A 19,069-nucleotide genomic window follows, 5' to 3' on the forward strand; every position below is an offset into this window, starting at 1 on the left:
TAGTCCTCTGATTCCAATACTTGTTTTTAGTTTAGTCTGACTGCAAAGGCATGAAAATAGCTTGGTTTCTACGCTGAATATTTGTATGCATCGTTGTTGTTTATTGTTATAACCTCAGAATTCACAAGACATGTGTAGTCTACTGACAAAATCTGGCCATACTCTGTTAGTTTTATAATAGTCAGTACTCAAGTAGTGATCAATTTTATACAACTTAACTTCTGTGACAAGTCAGAAATAATGATAAGGATCTTCTAGCTTCTGAGAGAAACTTCTTTGAGACATTGAATAACACTCATTTATTTATCTTTTCTCATAAACTCTATTGTATTTTTGCATTAAATTTGTACCAAAACCTGTATAGGAACATTACCAGCCTAATCGTCCATTATATTCTATTGATTTATCTGATTTAATAGTGCCATAGAAACCTGAAAAGAATGTTTCACGGTGAGCAAAACGATGAGATAAATCTAATGTATAAAGCACGGGGTCTCTATCGGTCACGTTTGTCAGAAAAACACTCATGATGAATGCAAGCGCACTCGAGTGAACCATACCTATACTGTAGTTTGCGGAACCAAGTCCAACACGCGGCCGACGTGAATGGCTACGGTTATCAATCTGTACATGTATCTGTATCCACTCACTTGCAAAACCTCTCCATTTTAAAAATACCTCCTAAAATGATGGATACTTGTTTCAGATGATTTTGTCGGCAATTACTCCCATCCCTGATTGGTGATAACATTTGAAAAGAATCAAACTTTGAGCTGGAGGCAAAAGTATCTCAATTTAATGACTTTTTATTCTCGTAAAACATTGTTAATCAATTTACACTGTGTACTTTAAGGCAATCAACACAGAAATTCAGACTTGGCAAATTGGCTCTTAATTGCTGTAATGTGCTTCTCCACACCTCGGAGTATAGACTGGTACTTGAGTTTTTCATTTGTATGGTGTATTTTTCTAGCGGTGTACACGGTATATATGGAAAGGATCTCATATGACACTTCTTTACGCTTATTATAATAAGGAAGCTTAGCTGGTTGTTTGTACACTGTAAAGCAGAGTCACACTGTAAAGCAGAGTCACACTGCAGCAATAACGAAAACAATCACGATCACGTCGCAAAGAGGGTGCCTTCTATTGGTTGAATGAGCGTGTGCGTATTCTATGTGAAGCAATTCAACCAATAGAAAGTGGTAACATTGCGTCAGTATCGTTTTCGTTATCGCTGCAGTGTGACTCGGCCTTTAGGCTGTCTCCGAATTGGCTACTATGGCTTGATCACCGCATCATATCATGCATTAAAGTATATAGGATGTCCTAAGCAACAGCCTTAGAAACGACTATAGCCACAGCCGCCAAATCTGATACGGCCTTAAAGTGTATTAGTAAATAATCCAAGGGCCTTGTCGCATAAGACATTATGATGGGCAACCAGTTCCAGGCAATCTCAAAAGAAGCAACAACTCTGAAATGTAAAGTACACATTGTTTGCGTGAAAAGCAGTACATGTATATCTTTATGTTAGAGCCATTCTTCTACTGACCAAACTGTTAGCGGAAGGGAAAATAGTCTGGTACCACTTTGGTCATAATGAGAATGGGTGTTCACTGTCGTATTTGCAGACTGGGAACACCACAATAATGGTGGCAGACTGAGCAAGGTGTACTGTGCTACAGTTTGTATGCAGTGCTGTTGGTTGCCTGATTTGCACATTTTGTCTTTTGTGACATTACTCTCGGTGATTTGTAAAATCGATTTTTCGTTTTTTACTCTCAAGATGTTTCAAGAATTTATGTCAAAACATATTATTATATATTATTAGCTGTAATCTAATTAGCTTTGTGCAAAGTTGTGCTGAAATAATTACATAAAATAAATACGATGATCCAAGAAATTGAACATCTTGAAAATGCAATTTGGTTTCTTTCTCTTTCCAAGTGTAGAATATATTATTGGACTGGTTACGTTTATAGAGCTGCCAACATTTATATCTTGCAATCAGGGAGGTTCTTTGAACCACAATAAACAAAATAGTGGAAAAGTTGGTTATTATCACGGGTATTTTCAATTTTTTTCCCGTCCAAACATTGAAAGATTGCTTTATCAGGGACATTTCTGAATAATAAGTGAGAATTGGCAGCACTGCGTTTTGTGTGTTCTATTGCATGCAAATAGTGTTTACCAATTGCAGGTATCCGCAAGTGTGACGCCATTGATCAATCTATGGAAGAGTTGGATTAATTTACATCCTTATACCTTCACTGTCAGGTCAATCACATAGGCATACACTGACATCCTTTGTAAAACACCATCTGATATATCATACATATTTTAAAACCGTACACTTAAAAAAAGGTGTTTAAAAAGCACTTTAAAGCCATTGGACACTTTCAGTAAACAGTATTTTCCAAAGGCCCACACTTCGTGTATCACAACTTATACATAAAAAAACAAACTGTACTTTTGCTCGTATAAAAAAATACTTTGGCTTGTGCACAAAAATTGCATTGCATTTCAATAAAAATGTTAATATATACAAAGTAAAACGTTTTAAAAGTTGGCACAATGGGGTTGACAAAAGGTACAACTCGGTTTTCGAAATCACGGCTATCGGCACGGATCATCAAACAGGTGAATGGTGACGAAGACGGAGCCGCAAGTTTTAGACATGGTTTCGGAAACGGCCCTACCGGTAAATTTATAGACACCTTTGTTAAGAAAAGGGTTGCTCCTGTTAATTCTATAGACTTTATGGCAGGCAAGATACTGCACTGGCCATTATGGGATATTTTACATAGTGTTATTGGTGTCATAATTTCACACAATAAAAAAATAAAAAAAGCGGAACAAGTTTTTAAATGGGCATCCTTTCTTCATGTATTGTAAGTTTTTATGTTTCCTTTCATTTGGCTGTAAACAAATCGTGTCCGCAGGAAGTGCAGGCTACTTGGCTCTTTTTTTTTTTTACAAACGTGTGGTGTCAAATGGTATACGCTGCAGCCAAGGTTTCTGTAAGCGATTTGAACAAGTTTTTAGTAATTGCATGTATCACTAAACATGCGACTGAAAGGCAAGGGCTGATTGTGTCCCATTACACCTACAGGTTTCTGCTGTGGATTATAACGTCTGGAGTCAGTTGCAGATATACACGACCTGTTTGGCGGTGGATGTGTGGGGTGAAAATTGGGGTAGCTATGAGTCCGCGAACGGCAGTTTAAACCGTAACCATTCTGAGTGAACTGGGCTCCGTTCTGTGTCATTGGCACACCCATTGCAACTGGTGCTCGTTCCAAGCTTCTCATTGGCAAACGTTCACGGTAACTTTCCCCGCCATTTCCTCCTCCGTAGGTTGTTTGGTGCACGCTGATTGGCGGATTGTACATTGGCGTCCCAAAGTGCTGCGTCATTGGTGGATAGTGGCACGCGATTGGTTGAGAGTTGATTGGTTGAGAGTTGATGGGTTGAGAGTTGATTGGTTGGTTGTGTCGTTGAAACTGGAGATGTTTGGAAGTCATCCCGGTGAAGCCGACATCGTTGTGATTCACATGTGGGCTGATGCCATTCGGAACTGCTAATGTTTGTTGGGACTCGTAGGGTGCTTCATGACGAGGGTGTGAGGTATGAGGGTGGAACGGAGGAGGGCGAGAATCAGACGGAAGTCTTGGGTACAGCTGATCAGTCTGGGGTGACGTGTGGTTGAAGTACGGTGAGTGTAGTCCGGAATCAGACCACGGCGAATCGGGCGAGTTACTACACATTTCACCAACAATCCTCGACTCTGTTAGAATTTCGCAGTTGTGTTTTTTCCTTTTCTCGTCGCAAGCAGATGAGGACGCCCCATTGCCGGTGTGTACTTGCTTGCTGGAATTGTCACTTAAAGATAGCGTTGCGGGGTTGAGTTGCATTGCAAAAGGTGGCGGGATGGAGGATAAAATGCCGTCATGTCTGTTAAAGTTTGTTCTTTCTAGCGCTGCTGCCCGACCACCGGTTGCATACGAGCAGGATGGTGGTTGTATACAGTCCGCTTGTGGTGGTCCTACCCTGCAGCGTACCGTAGAAACGCCATCTTGTTTTGGAAGACTATGGCTCACAATATGTTTATTGGCAGCCATATAAGTTGCCTTCCCTTCTCTGCCGCGTTGCAAATTCGAATCTCCATCAACTTTGTTCCTACCTATGAATTCATATCCAGGAGTAAAAGCCGTCGTAACAGTGGACGGCAAACTACGACATGTTGCAGGGGGAGGAGGAATGTATTCAAAATCCGAGAGGTCACTCGAGCTGGAAGAGCTAGAAAATTCCGGTGGTTCCGATGGCGACGAGCGTGGTTCAGGAGACGACAGACGGTCTGGCGAGAGAGGGCTCGGCATACACGATGGGAATCCACCTGGAGGTACTACCACCCCCCCATGACCCAATGTTTTATCCCCTTCAAGGTAGCTATCGAGATCCAAGTCCTTGGTCAGGCACGGAAGGGGTAGAGTTCTATCCAGCAATGGGACGGCTGTACAGACACGGTTTGGCGGCAAGCCGTTGGTGTCACCAGTACGGGCACATTTCCGGCGTCGTCTTCGTAGTGTTTCTCCCTCGCCGTCGCTTGTTGACGAGTCACTGGATGAGCTAAGGTAGCCGGCCTCCAGCTGTCGCTGCTTCCTCGCCAAAGCCATTCGTCTTTGAGATGAGAGCGAAGACTCTTTGGAATTCTTGGCGGCCTTTGACTGAGCAAGCTTCGTCGCATCAACTGAAATTGCAACGATGGATGGGGTATCCGCAGCTGATGGGTTTGCAGTTCTAGTGGGAGGCTCAGCAGCAGCAGTCGGTCGAGGCGTCAGTGAACGGATGCCGAATATAGATCCCACGGCACATCTGTACAGCGCTTCGTCCAGTTCGTTTCGCTCACCGGGCGGTAAGGCCGTGCAGACCTGATTCGGGGGTGGTTTCTCCCGGCAAGTGAGACACTTGTTGTCCTTACGGCAAGGTGTCTCCCCACTGTGATGCTGCGATGGGTTCTGATGATGAACCGTCTTGGTGAACGAATGCTGTTGCACAGGGAGACAGTTTGTTTTACTGTCGTTAATCTGAACAACGCTTCTCTGGTGACTCGCAGTGTTCCATGGAGCCTCATCAACATGGCACATAGTATTAACAGGCGGACCAGTCACGTCAGTCTCATTCATGTGGTGATTGACCGTGGACGGCGGGAACTCGACTGGCTCGAATCCGGTAAACTTTCCCACGCTTTGACTGTTTGTGATAAAAAAAACAAAAAAGTATATAGGAAAGTTAATGGATTATTTGTCTTTCTGTTTGACCCATCTCTCTACTATCTCTTGCTAAATAAAAGTACAGACAGCATCCTGTCTGGGTCAACAGGAAAGAGTTGAACTGAGTATCCTATCAGACGTGCTGTACGTGAATGGCAATGATAATTAAACTGCTATAGGAAGTATCGGCAGATAAATACACGACTGCAATTGCGCAATCGTACAGGGAATCGACGACCCCCTTCGGGTCTCGATTTCGTTGGATTGTATTGTGGGAGCAGGAGAAAAGAAAATCTGATGATATGCTGCAATTTCTCAAATCTAACCACAGAATTATGGCCTCTAAAGCGAAACCAATTGATGTCCATGTTTCATTGTCTTGTTATAACTCGGATGTTGTGAAATTGCTCAGTACGCAAACTATGATTAATTTCTGTACTGAAATAATACTATTTGAGTTCCTTTCAGGGCCCAATTTCAAAGAGCTGCTTAAGCACAAAAGGTAGCTAAGCACAGGAAACAAATGCTTACCAGAATGAGAATATCAGCCAAATAGCAACGTCACAATCCATGTACAATTTCTGACTGGTATCCTGTTAATTTCTGCTAAGCAAAGAATTTTTAAGCAAATTAGTCTGCCTTACCAACTCTATGAAATTGGGCCCAGTTTATCTGACGACTGGGATGTCAGTGTGTATTGTTTTTCATTTGATGGGGGACATTGGTAATGCACAATGAACGTGAAGTTACTTCATAATGTCGACCATAAATGGCTTTCTCTGTAGTTTGATATTACTTTGGATTGTGAGGTATAAAACCAAGACAAAGTGTGGGTATTCCAGTATTATCATAACTGCACAGAGGACAATTATTATGGTTACATGTTGGTGTAAGTTATTTCTAAACAAATAAACAAGAACTTCTAAGCATAGAATTCTTTATTTGAAAAATGTACCGGTAGCCGTATGCATTTTGTGTTATCCTTGCAAAAGTGTACAAATAAAAACAACTTAAACATGCCAAATTTAGTTGAGGAAATCATGCCAGTCGACCATGATTCCAGATGGACATTATTTTATAGGGCGCCCCCAACCAAAGCAAAAACAGAGAATTGTTGCTTACACATTGATCACTACTGCCGCTTCCCAAATATTCCTTCACAAACTGTACATTTTAACACGTACACGATAAGTGCTTTGAGTATTTGCCTTGGATCCCTAGCTTACACAAATTAAAGATCACATTATTGGACCTCCTTGGAGTAAAATTAACTTATCAAGTTCACCATACCTGTGAATATTGTTGGCGTTACAAAGCATCCCATCTACAGACAGTGGGCTGAACATTTCGAGATCGCGGTTACCAGCCATAGACCACTCTGACTTAGAATGGTTGGTACCATTCGACTGGTCAGGAGGAGGTCCAAAATAATTGTCTCTGGAGAACGTTAGGTCTGGACCACCATTCACTGTGCACTTTTGAAGAACTCCGGGGATTTGATCAGTGGTTTGAGGAGCAGCTGCCGTGACCTGATGGGGTAGCACCTGCACCGTGCACGGCCCAGGGCCGAGCATTTCTTCGTCCAGCTGAGGCGGTATGTATTCATCGACGGAGGATGGGGGCTGCAACTCGAATGCTAGGCCGGGAGAAAGCTCGCTCGACGGGGGAACCGAACCGCCTTCACGCTGGCTACGCTTGTGTTTTGCTCGTCGATTCTGAAACCAGATCTGCAAGTCCAAACAAGTCAGAATAATTGTGGATTACACAGCTTTCATTGTTGTTTTGTTTACCCCCCCCCCCCCCCAACCAGAGGGCAGACATAAAATGTCATCTTTAAAAAGGCAATTGGCCATATTATATGTAACTTTGCTACAGGGCAATCTCATTGTGAAAACCTTAAAGTCTATGGGAAACATTTGAAGGAGCACCAAGGCCAACTAGTCCCGGGCAACGTGTAGATCCAGGCATGTGAGGGGATCTATATTAGGAACAAATACCAGCGTCATTTTGTGCATACTTTATTAACATGAGCCCCTTCACTTTATAGACCTTTATCACGGTATCGGTCATCTTGATTTTGCTCCATTCAAACTCATTGTAACCAAACTGAGTGGGTGCAACGCGCAATGAATGTTAACAATGATTACTGTTATTGGAAAAATCGTGATCAAAAAGGTATACTAAAACATATTATTCGAACGAGTACGCTTTGAGTTCCAGGACATATCTTTGGAAAAGTTTCCGTATGGCTCCACCACTTTTTCATTGGATATGAAATAAATATAGTATCTAATTAACCTCAATGAGATATCTCTTTTTGTAAAAATGAGTGAATGAAAGTGGTGGCGCCATACGGAAAGTTATCCATATCTTTATGTGAAAATAGGAATAGATATTATTACTGACCTGAACTCGTTCTTCGTTCATGTCAAGTCGTGACGCAATCTTTGCTCGCAAGTCACCATCCGGGTACTTCTGGCCGTGAAAGAGCCTCTCCAACGCGTCGATCTGTGCAGCGTTGAAATTGGCGCGCTCCCGCCGTGGTTTGTTGTCTGCCGACGTCGGGTTGTCCGAGGGAAGCCTGTCTCGCTTACCGCGCTTCCGTTTCTTGCCATTTTGTTCGGTCTTCTCTATTTTGATGGTGTTGGTGTTCTTGCCTTGGTTTGGTGGTTGGTTTGTTGAGAGGGTGGTTGCTTGGCATGAGGCAGAGGAAGGGTTGGTGCTGCCCTCACCGGTGGTTCCGGTGTATGAACTCATTCTTGGTGTGGGATGTTTGGCTTGTCTCATTCAATAGTTCGCTCTGCAAAACAAAGGCCTTAAGATATTATATTTTCTTAAAAGAACAATTAAAGACGAACCGCATTACGGAACGATACCGAATCTAGTTTAGGCCTAATGGTGACTTCTAAACTTACCCAGACTCATTTTTGACTTTTACACAAACGCAATTGACTAGGATGTGTTATTCATTTATCGCCAAATTTGGTAGAAAATTTAATTATTTAATTATGTTTTATGTCAGTCACTGTCAAACGAGTTTAAATAATGTACTTTGAAACGTTTTGTTCCTTTTCGTCGGTGATAATATTGAAGGCCCATATTCGGCACCCATTATTGAAAGCAAAATTTTGTTTTAATGGGTTATGGTAAAACGTATTTTTAGAATGATATACAAATAATGCAAGTCACCCTCATTGTCACCAAAAACATTGGGAAGAAAAAAAAAACATTGGAAACTTTTCCGAGAACATTCCCGACTGACATCTTTTAAAACAAAAAAGGGAAATAATTTCCGTAACCGGCCGCCACCTTTTCACACATTTTTACCAGCCGCACTGCCTCATGTGCTGTGGGTACTATAGATAAAATCTAATATGAGATTACATTATATTAACTCATAATGAATGAACAAAATTAATGGCGACCAGATACGGAGATATTTTTCGCCAAAGAGTTCTATAATGTAACTTTAATAATTATTGAGACGCAAAACAAAAACAACAACAAACCACTGTTTATCAATTAGCATGCCTAGCGCCTTCGGCGAACAGCAGTTAACAGTTTTAAATACCACTTAATGCTATATTCTGCCATGTATATGAGTAAACTCGTTTTGAAATATAAAATGTGCCTTGATTTTCATTACATTTAAAGCTAGTATTTATTGTTCATCATGAACGTGAGCTCTAGTTCTTCGAGACATGCCCACCCCACACTCAACTTTGAAACGGATTATACTGACTGTCTTTTAACAATGACCTTACCAAGAAATTGTAGCATGCAGTGTTGGCATGGACCTGGCGTTAGCGTGTGTACTTCCATACTTCCAACCCTTCAGGCATTCTGTGGTCTTCCTCAGCTCCAGTCTTCAAGTTTATGTCTTTGAAGATCTTATAAAATACTGCTCTTTACAACAAACTTCCAGAGGTGGATTTAACTGCTAACTGTGGTATTCCAGATCGTTCCATTTTGATTTTGACTCCTAGTTTCTTGGAATTTTCTTGGGACGAAATCTGATAGTCAACCCTTATCCCAACAAGCTTGGTCAACAGGGAATGTCTTACAATTCACGGGTAGCTTTTCACGGATCATCGACTTCACACATTTTGTTATGCAAATATTAATCCCCTAGGCTAAACCGGGGCAAGTCATTACTTTAAACAATAACTATTGTCAACATCAAATTAAGGGTTACATGACAGTGCATGGAGCAATGAACGCTAACCTTTCTTGCAATCAGTCTTCCATGACAGTGTTAAAATACCTGTATTATAAGGACCAAACCACACTGCTTGGCCTGTTTGAGCCCCATTTTAAAACGCCCATTGGATAATTGAGGACCACTTGACTTTTATCTCATCACATGTATATGGTCATACACTTTTATGGTGAAGGCACCAAGGTGTAGTAATTTTGGCAGTTTCGTGAACTTGGTGGTGAACATGCATAACCCTTGATATTAGTGGTTGGCGATTTATATCAATACAAAAGCCTTTCAATTAATTGGTAAGGCCAAGTTTACTTATTTGTTTGTTTGTTTGTTTGTTTGTTTGTTTGTTTGTTTGCATGATCTTCACATCAAGGGAACTCGGCAAACTATCACAAAGGGATATACAAACACCAAGCTGGCAGCAGCCAATCTCGATCTCTCATGTATTGGTTTAATGTCCATTATGAATTACACAAATCAAGAAATTGTGATTCAGTAACTAGACGACAGTATTTATTCTAGTAATTGTGAAATCAGCAGTTAGCTGGGGGATTCGAACCCACAACCTTGTGATTGCAAGTCCAGTGCAGTCTAACCACTTGACCACGGTGACTGATTTAAAATAGGTATCCGCATCTTATTCTCTAGAAACTTATCTAAAGGTTATTGTCTATTTTCCTCCTTTTAATGTACGCTTTTCAATATCCTCGATTTTCCTTGATGTTTTTGAGGGTTATTCTCAGGGCCCTTTCGGAGACTAATTTTGTTGTGTGCGTTTTCTGAGTAAAACATAACAAATGAATAAATAGATAAGAGCCCTTATCCATTTTGTTTTTAAAAACTGATCAAGTTTTCTCTTTCTTCAAATTTGCAACATTTGCGGAGACAACTCATCAACTCGGTTTTTGGAAGAAGTTCTTCCTCGAACCATGGAGGAAGGTTTATCCTTTACTCCATGTGGAGCCGGTTTTTGAAGAGTGGTGAAGGTGGGTCTTTTTATTGTGCTTGCATTTTGTGACTTTGTAAAACTAATGCTCTTCTGGTCGGCTATCATTTGAATCGATAAATACTTCTATTAGATTGCTCTCATTCTCCCATGGAGGTAACCAACTCTGCGAGTCATTCCACCATACGTCCACAGTGTTTGCTGATGTTATGCGAGGAGGTGGATAACAGTGTGTTAGGTGAACAGTGAAAGTGAAGCTATCCCCCCCCCCCAAAAAAAAGGGGGATACTTAATTTGTGTTTAATACATAAACCAATACGTATTATCCAAAATGAAGAATTACCTGCACAGTTTACTCAAGAAACAGGAGAAACGAGAAGCGGAATTAAATTTTGTGCAAAATGAAGGTTTATTTTGTCTGTATGCAATTAGTAAACCGACACAAACCCCTTCCAAACAAACAACAAATAAAATACATATACATTTAAGTTCAAACCCACAGCCTGCCGACATAGTCGGGTTATGACACTTAAACTGTTATACAAACTCCAACCATGATTTCGAATAAAAACCTAGGATATACCAAAACGAGTAATATAAAACTCATTGTGTGCTAGAGATAGAAAAAGGCACAGTAGAGAGTGCTTATTCGTTAGGCATCAAATCCACAACTTTTCCCCACGTATATTATAGGCACGATAGCCACAAACAAAATGATGTGACATAAAACAGTTCACACTGCATAGAAAAAAGAAACTTTAAATGAAAATGGATGTTAAGACAAAACTAAAACACAGACTTTTGTACTAACAACTGTAGCTCTATACTCATCTATTTTCGGTTTTAATTTGAATGATTAAACCTCAGTTTATGTAATAATATGGCAATATGTTTTAGTATTTTATTTTAAATGATTTACTTTGACACTGATATTCTTAAAAAGCAAGCGTCTATAACCAGTTAGCGATGAATCTATAGCATTAATAAAAAATGAGTAACAATTGTACGCATAACTATCAAATGTATGTTGCATTATAATTACTATGATTAAACAAAAATATCTTGTTTTTCTTATAGCTGTAGAGTGACTAACAAGTTCCAATATAAGTAGGAGAACAATATCTCAATCATAAGTTGATACTTTCATAATTATTATTCTAATTAACAATAAGGGTTGATTAGAGACTACAAAGGTTTAATTCAGCGGTGAAAAACAAACACAAAACCAATAGGAGACTTTCCAACGCTAGGCGGCAGCAGACATACCAGGTAAATTTCCATTGTTTACGTAGTTCTGAACATGCGCATAATTCTGAGAACAATGGATTTACCCGGTAAGTCTGCTGCCCTCTATCGTCCCAGAAAGTCTCCCATTGATTATAGAATATGCTTATACTGATGCTCAGTTTACACCAAACAATTTGGCATATTGCGACATGATTCGTTCTATACCCCGGAAAAAAATCTGAATACATGAACTACAGTATAAAAGCAGGCTATAGTAGTATATGAACAATTTGAACAAAATCAAACAGCAATAGGCAGTTTTGCTCGAACAATACATTGCTTTAGAATTCCCATATCACTGGCTTTCAGTACTTTTGTTAGTGCATTTTTTTTAATTTTTTACAATAACACTTTAAAAAAATCTTGTTTCGTTCTTCTTAATTCCAACGGTCATGCATTATTGAAAGATGCCCAAAATATACTATATTATGTTATAAAGGGCGGTTGCCATGGAAATGCTATCACTACTCATACTTCTATAAGAATCGAGACTAAAGCCATGAATGTTTCTCAAGCCACACCACAACCAGAAATATATTACAGATACATAGTTTGTTTCACCCACTGCTAGTTTCTTTTCTTGTTTTTTTTTTTTTTTCTTTCTTGCAATATTATTACTAATCAGTATCGACTCAGTTATGTATTGTTGTAAAACTTTTCAAAATGCTTTTATTATTGTAGTTTATAACCATACATATTTCAAAAAATGAGTCTATGAATAGTTGCGACTTGTTTGTCCACCAAGGCACTCTTGGTACTAGTTAACCCAAGCAATCTCGCATTGCATGGATTTGTTCGTCCATTCTCTAATTAAAAGCAAATCACCAATAACTAAAATGTATACCTCCCTTGCAAGCAGATATATAAACAACTAAACAAATCAACCATGTGGCATCAACCGTGCCCACAATAAGGTTATTTTGTTTTTCCTTCAACAAACAGGCATAGATAAAGAGATTAATTTTTATCGTTGTTAATTGTAAATGTCATAAATTGTATTTAATTAAAAAGCATAAATTACATAGGGGAAGTAAATCAAATTTGATTCATTGTTGCTTCAATAACATAAACAAATCACAAAATTAAACGTTTTTAAAACATCGCTCACACTTTCCCCCACAAAACGGATTATATTAAATTTCGTTATCAACTGATATACTAATAGCTACTATATTTTTTGATATTATTAATTGCATATCGTTTTTCATGATTTTTCAAAATTTATTAGTCACTTTTTTTTCATCTAGTTAGTTTTCAACTCCCAATTGGTATTTTTATAATTCAATTTTTATAGCTTTTCCTGTTTTGTTTTTTTCGCCTTTTTTTTTCTTTTAAAATTTATGGTTCACACTTCTACATCTACACAGTAATGTCCACGTCAAACGTCCCCACTATACAATTCTACAAGAGATGGCTCCCCTTTGCACTTTATTAATATTATGGAAGACTAGTACGCTTCAGTTGAATGACATTTCAACCTAGTCTTTCAACAACAGGCTCCTGGGAAAAAAAAACTACTCTAGTTCCCTAGACTTGCACAAGTCTCATCTAGCTACAGCAAGCAAGATAGAAGTATTTAGATTTTAGCACCTGCTAACTTGCTGCAGTCAAACACATCCTGTTTTGACTGTTTTTCTTTTCTTTCTGGAACTTAATTTCAGATCCCGGCTTATTATATAATGTTTACCCTGGCTAAACTATAAAACACTGGTTTCCTTACTTCTATTAGATTAACATACCACATGAGCATGGTACCAGCATCACTAACTTAATGGTGAATTGGCTATTATTATAGTCTGGTACCTTTTAGGGAGTCAACTCCAAGTAACATTGTGAAGCATGTTACTATACCATAAGCCATTGGCTAGTACAGTCTGGTACCTTTTAGGAAGTTCTCTCCAAAAGAACATTGTGAAGTATGTTACCAGACCATAAGCCAAAGCCCTTTTGTCATTATCCTCCCCGACTGGTAACACGGTGGTTCTCATGTTAATTAAACTATGAACAATGGAGCATAAATGGACTACCGGGTATGTGATCCTCCCCCCACTTGACGATCATTTTATAGTTACCAGTTTCTTTCAGTATATATGAGATTGTGAATCGTTGCCGGCCCATGTGCTTGATGATGATTTCTTCACATGGTGTCTTGGGACCAGCAATGCCTACAAGTAGCATGTTTTGACCTGAAATGGAAATAAGGAAGATGTTTTATAGCAAACATAAACATGAAATATGGCAACATCTTGTCAAACAATTTAATTTTCTTATTTGTTCTTGAAAGTGCAACAATGGGTATAAGGAAGAATTTTTTACCGACATCTTAGTTGAGACAAAAATATTCAAATATGAAATCACAAACAATAATGATCGTCACACATAGTTTTTTGAGTTTGTAGTGTAATTTTAGCTGGTATTTGTTAAAATGGTGTCAAAATTTGCTGCAAATTAAACACAGGGTGTCCAAATGACACCAAGACTAACACTATTACATGTAAGTGTATTGAATCAATCTTTTGTGCATTTTCTCCAACTCATTTGAGGTTGATGTGGCTGGCTGCCAAAGGCGCCCTTGCATGCCTGCTTCTCGAACATGTTGTAGCCACGTATGTCACATTTCAGCCCTTAGGGGTTATTCGATTATGGTCTATTGCCTCTAAAAGATCAAGTTTAAACCTGAGCTGAAAAGCCTGAAATGAGAATCTGACACCCACCTCCTTCGGAGCAGTTGACTGTGAACTGTGACTTCTTGCTGAGGAAGGCTTTCTTGAGACCCGCTCCTGAGGCGGTACACTTGGAAGCATCTGATGAGAAGCATGGCATGGATGAAGTCTGTGTTGTCTTTATGGTGGTTTCTACCGTCACGTTGGCCTGCTCTACTTTGTGGCTGACGGGTCCCTTTCCTTTGCCTGGCAAAAATAAAATCGGATTTGTTTTATATGATGAAAAATGATAACAGTTAAAGATAATTGCAAAGAATTAAAGCTTTCAAACTAGTAGCTCTTTTGCTGATCAATCAAAATTCTTTTATTACAAAACTAAATAATTTAATACAAGCAACCTATGTGAATGTAACACTGGGAGACTTTGGATCGCTAGGTGGTGGCAGATTCACCAAGTAAATCCCCGTTGTTTACGCAGTTCTGAGCATGCGCACATTACAGAGAACAGTGGGTTTACCTAGTCTGCTGCCACCGAGAATAAAAAAATTGACCTGATCAAACCAACTACCAACAAATAACGAATGCAAAACAATATTGAACTAAACAAACAATTTGGAGCAAACTTTGAGTTGTGAGGTCAAGTTTGCTTTGCATTCACATCCCCAGGCTTCAGTCTAAAAAAAAATATGGAAGTATTATAAAAACCAATTCTAAAGCAAAAACAAGTAAGATAAAAGATTTAGGATGGAACTGAAAGTTTGCCACAAACCATCAGTGAATTTGTACTTACCGATGATCTTGGCTTTGAACGGGCTGCCACCGATGTGGTGTGCCCCAGCGTACTTGATGGAGATGAGATGATCACCGGGCTGGGTGGGGTAATAGATGCATTTATAGCCCTCCCCGATCTCCTGCACATCCAGTTTGACTTTGGAAGGTGCGTCGATGGTGATAGACAATGAGCCTGCCCCAGCACCACATGTGTTCACGATGAACTCAGCGGGCTCACCTAAAATTAGTTAGAAACACCAACACCAATCAAAGAATGTAAAAGTTTCATCCTTTCTTTTCTTGTGTGTTATTACTTTGTGAGGATTTTGTTATTATGTAACTGCAAACTTTGTCAAACAAAAAATCCTAGTTCAAAATTATTCTCTCATGATCAATGCTCATTTATCAGGCACGTGACCTTGGGAAACAAGTTACGGGAAGTAGAAACAACAAATGAGAACAAGGGCTAGCCTGCATGTTCACATGGTGTAAGCTTTAAGAGACTTTTCAGGTCATTTATCCAACATTTTTAGAGATTTAAAAAAAATGGAAATCGGAAAACAGACTTAAGTAGAAAGAAAAGCATGCCTGAATTTAAATGTTGGGATGATTTTTTGCAATGCAACTGCAAAGCTTGTTTAAAACACAACTTTTGTTCAAAATTATTCCCCCATGATCAATGTTCTGGACACGGAGATATACAGGAAATCAACAAATCCACAACTCGCCGAAATGTATACATAGTTTTGTTTGAGTATTCAACTTCTTACTCTTTGGCCCTTACGTGTGTGTGAGTTTGTAGTTTTACATGTAAGTATAGTTTTATCATTGAGGCTTACAGCTAAAAGCTGTTAGTTATTTCTCTGTGAAAACTGACAAATACAAACAAATTATAATAGATAATAGTTATTTTGTATACTTTTGTTTCAGGGATAAAACTGTATTTTTAAGTACTCTGTACTTATGAAATTTTGAGAACTTGAGAAGGTACCATGTGTATATAGTGCCTAAAACAGAAATTGTAAACAAACTATTATTGCTTTTCTAAATTGAACATTCCCAGGGCATATTAAACAAGATTGTACCTGTTCGTCCTTTATCCAAGCCGTCGCCGTAGGCATGGACCATGCCTGGGTCACCGATGACATCAGGTCCTCCAACACGAACCCTGAAGGGACTGCCAGGGATGGGAGCATCCTTGAAGAAGACATGGATAAGATGGACTCCGTTCTCACGAGGCAAGAAGCGAACAGCGTAGTTCTCTGCGCGGACATAGAGGGTACCAGTGAAATTTTATTATTGATTTATTAAAATGGTTTATTTGAAACTGCTTGATGGCTGACAGATTGTGAATTAAAAAATTAACCAATTGTTTCCAAAAACTCTTTTTCTAGGTCACTTCCCTTAATGATTTCCCCCTCATTTTGTTGTAAATGGACATGTGTTTGTCTCTGAATATGGTCCGGTTGGAACGAAAGCTAAGGCAATCAACCCTACTCATTTTAACATATAATAAAATACATAAAAAGTAGAGAAAGTATAGACGATGTATTTACATTCAAACTGCCCTCTGTTGAAAAAACACTTTATACGTCATGTTTTGCTGGGCAAAAAGACACATAGTCATGGTAAGATTGCGTACACTTTCTAGCTGGCTGCCAAAACACAAAGGTTTTGCCCGGCAGTATGCGCGCAAATCATGTTATGGTTTTCGAGTGACGTCAGAGGTCACATCGTCTATAGGACTTGAAACTTTGCATGGTGGAAGTACGTATAACTAAGAGAGGTTTGTGGTGACACCATGAGAATATCTCTTTTTGAGTAGTGTTGGTTCTAAAAAGAACCGGGTCTTAACCACCGGTTCTTTTCAGAACCAACATTACCCAAAATGATATTCACATGGTGTTACCACAAACCTCTCTTTAGTAATAACAAACTAAAAATACACATATCAAAGAAAATATAGTTTGGATAGAACATGGCACAGAAAATCTCAACTTGCTTCTTGTGAGAGAATAATTGACTTAAAATGGTTAAAGTGATGGACAATTTTGCTTACCGTTATCGATCTCTGTGATAGTGCACTCATCCTCAACACCAGAGGGCGCTACAGCTTTAGCTTTAAGATCTCCCTTAGCACCATTTAGTTGCACAGCGAATGAGCAAGGCTGATTGGCCTTCAGACCACTCTCCTGAACCAATGAAATCACAAGACATTTCCTGATCAATAAACTGTAAACAATCAACGAGAGCTTATAGAACCCTTGACCGAATAGTGAAATTTTGGTATTCGGTTACCGCTGGCCAACTATCCGAAATTAACCAGATATTCGAATAGTTTTTTTCGACGCTAGAGGGCGCTTTCTATATATATAATAAAATATAATAAAACAAAATAATAAAACAATTTCCACTAGAGGGCGCTGTTCGTTTGTGAATGAGACCTTATGGGCGGATTGATATTAGTTTTAGACAGTGTCACTCGGTTCATCCATAAAAATAACCGGATCTAATTTAAAGATGGCGATTTGCCTTTTCTTTTGATCGTGATTGACTCTACGTGAAGGAAAACTTTCGTAATCTTTGAACAAATTACGTCAGAAATGTCATTGTTTTAACTCTTCACGGAGGTGAGCATAGTTAAATACTTAATTTATGCTGTTTTATGCTGTCTTAATAGAAGTTTCATAAGGATTCAGACAAAACATTCCTATCAGTTGTCGCCCGACATCCGCGGATATTCGGATATTAAAGAATATCCGGTGACTTGGTTGTAATTACAGGACTATCCGGTTTATAAATAGGTATTCGCGCCCATTGCGGATATCCGGTTAAGAAAAAAATGGCATTCGCGGTTACGGATAGGAAAACCTATTCGCCATTAACCGGATATTCAAATTATTCGCCCAGGCCTAAAGGGGACCGGGTCTTGATTTCATGCACGGGTGTGAGTTTGTTTGTTTGTTTAGATGATCTTCCCATCAAGGGAACTTGGCAAACTCCCACAAGGGGATATAAACACCAAGCTGGCAACAACCAATCTCTCTCACAAACATTGGTTTAACGTCTATGATTATGAGTTGCACAAATCAAGAAATTGTGATTCAGTAACTAGACGATAATAATTATTCTAGTCATTGTGAAATCAGCAGTTAGCTGGGGGGTTCGAACCCACAACCTTGTGATTGCAAGTCCTACAGTCTAACCACTTGACCCTGGTGACGGTGAGTGTCTTGCACAACTCTCAGCCAATGGTAGGTTTTCATTGACCTCAGTGAGGTTCCCGTTTCAGGCTTATGGCATAATTTTGGGGTCTATTTGTTGAGAGACTTACATGGATAGATGACACACTGAGTCTTCTGGCTTCACCGATGGCTGGAGTGACCATAGCTTTGAAGGGGCTATCAGGGATCGGCTGGTCATTGTACATGATGTCAATCACATATTCACCTGTGAATAAGAGATATCATAGAAACTTAGTATTGGGGGGTCTATTCTGTCTAATCATTGTGAGTGATGTACAAGGTAGAACTGATAGTTTTTTAAAGGCACAGCCGTTGATTTCAAAAAGAGCTAGGACTCGTCTTATCTCGAGTTAGGACAGGATTAATCTTAAGGTCTGCACGCTACAGTGCAGAGTTGGGACTCGTCCTACATGTACAGATAAGTCCTAAGTTAGGAAGAGTTTTGTGAAATCGACGGCTGGACACCTTTGGTAACTGACCAATGGTTTCTGTCACGCAAAGACAAGTTTGAGCGGGGTACATTTCTGATTGAGTTTCTATCTTCGTCAATTGCTAAGTTAATGCCTTAAAAAGGCATGGTGCACAATTGCTATTGCCAAGGAACAGTATTCTAACTTTGGGTGTATCTCAACAACCTGTGAAAATATTGACTCAGTTGGTCATCAAATTTG

The 19,069-nt window shown here is 39.3% G+C and overlaps 2 protein-coding genes across 9 annotated transcripts in view; both read right to left on the minus strand.

The window, feature by feature from the left end:
• Positions 1–3,030: 3,030 nt before the first annotated feature.
• Positions 3,031–8,033, minus strand: LOC117307424. Its single transcript, XM_033792170.1, has 3 exons — positions 7,683–8,033; positions 6,567–7,003; positions 3,031–5,256 (listed from the first exon to the last, which is right to left on the minus strand). Exons 1-3 carry the CDS (start codon positions 8,031–8,033, stop codon positions 3,045–3,047), a joined length of 3,000 nt encoding a protein of 999 aa, XP_033648061.1. The 3' UTR covers positions 3,031–3,044.
• A 4,020-nt stretch (positions 8,034–12,053) lies between these two features.
• Positions 12,054–19,069, minus strand: part of LOC117303737 (filamin-A-like) — a 120,451-nt gene continuing 113,435 nt past the window's right edge. For all 8 annotated transcript variants that reach the window (XM_033788060.1, XM_033788077.1, XM_033788084.1 and 5 more), the window contains 6 exons: positions 18,488–18,603; positions 17,213–17,345; positions 16,239–16,415; positions 15,173–15,391; positions 14,434–14,628; positions 12,054–13,905 (listed from right to left, as the gene is read on the minus strand). In XM_033788060.1, coding sequence (XP_033643951.1) covers positions 13,718–13,905; positions 14,434–14,628; positions 15,173–15,391; positions 16,239–16,415; positions 17,213–17,345; positions 18,488–18,603 — 1,028 coding nt within the window. In that variant the 3' untranslated portion in view covers positions 12,054–13,717. The remainder of the gene's footprint in view (positions 13,906–14,433; positions 14,629–15,172; positions 15,392–16,238; positions 16,416–17,212; positions 17,346–18,487; positions 18,604–19,069) is intronic.

This window comes from Asterias rubens, chromosome 2 (genome assembly GCF_902459465.1).
Source record: "Asterias rubens chromosome 2, eAstRub1.3, whole genome shotgun sequence".
Classification (NCBI taxonomy): Eukaryota; Metazoa; Echinodermata; class Asteroidea; order Forcipulatida; family Asteriidae; genus Asterias; species Asterias rubens.

Coding starts and splice junctions, on each gene's coding strand:
- LOC117307424 (XM_033792170.1), bottom strand. CDS start 8,033: ATGAGTTCATACACCGGAACCACCGGTGAGGGCAGCACCAACCCTTCC. Junction 7,004..7,682: donor TGAACGAAGAACGAGTTCAG/GTCAGTAATAAT, acceptor TTGGACTTGCAG/ATCTGGTTTCAGAATCGACG. Junction 5,257..6,566: donor AACGCCAACAATATTCACAG/GTATGGTGAACT, acceptor TATCACAAACAG/TCAAAGCGTGGGAAAGTTTA.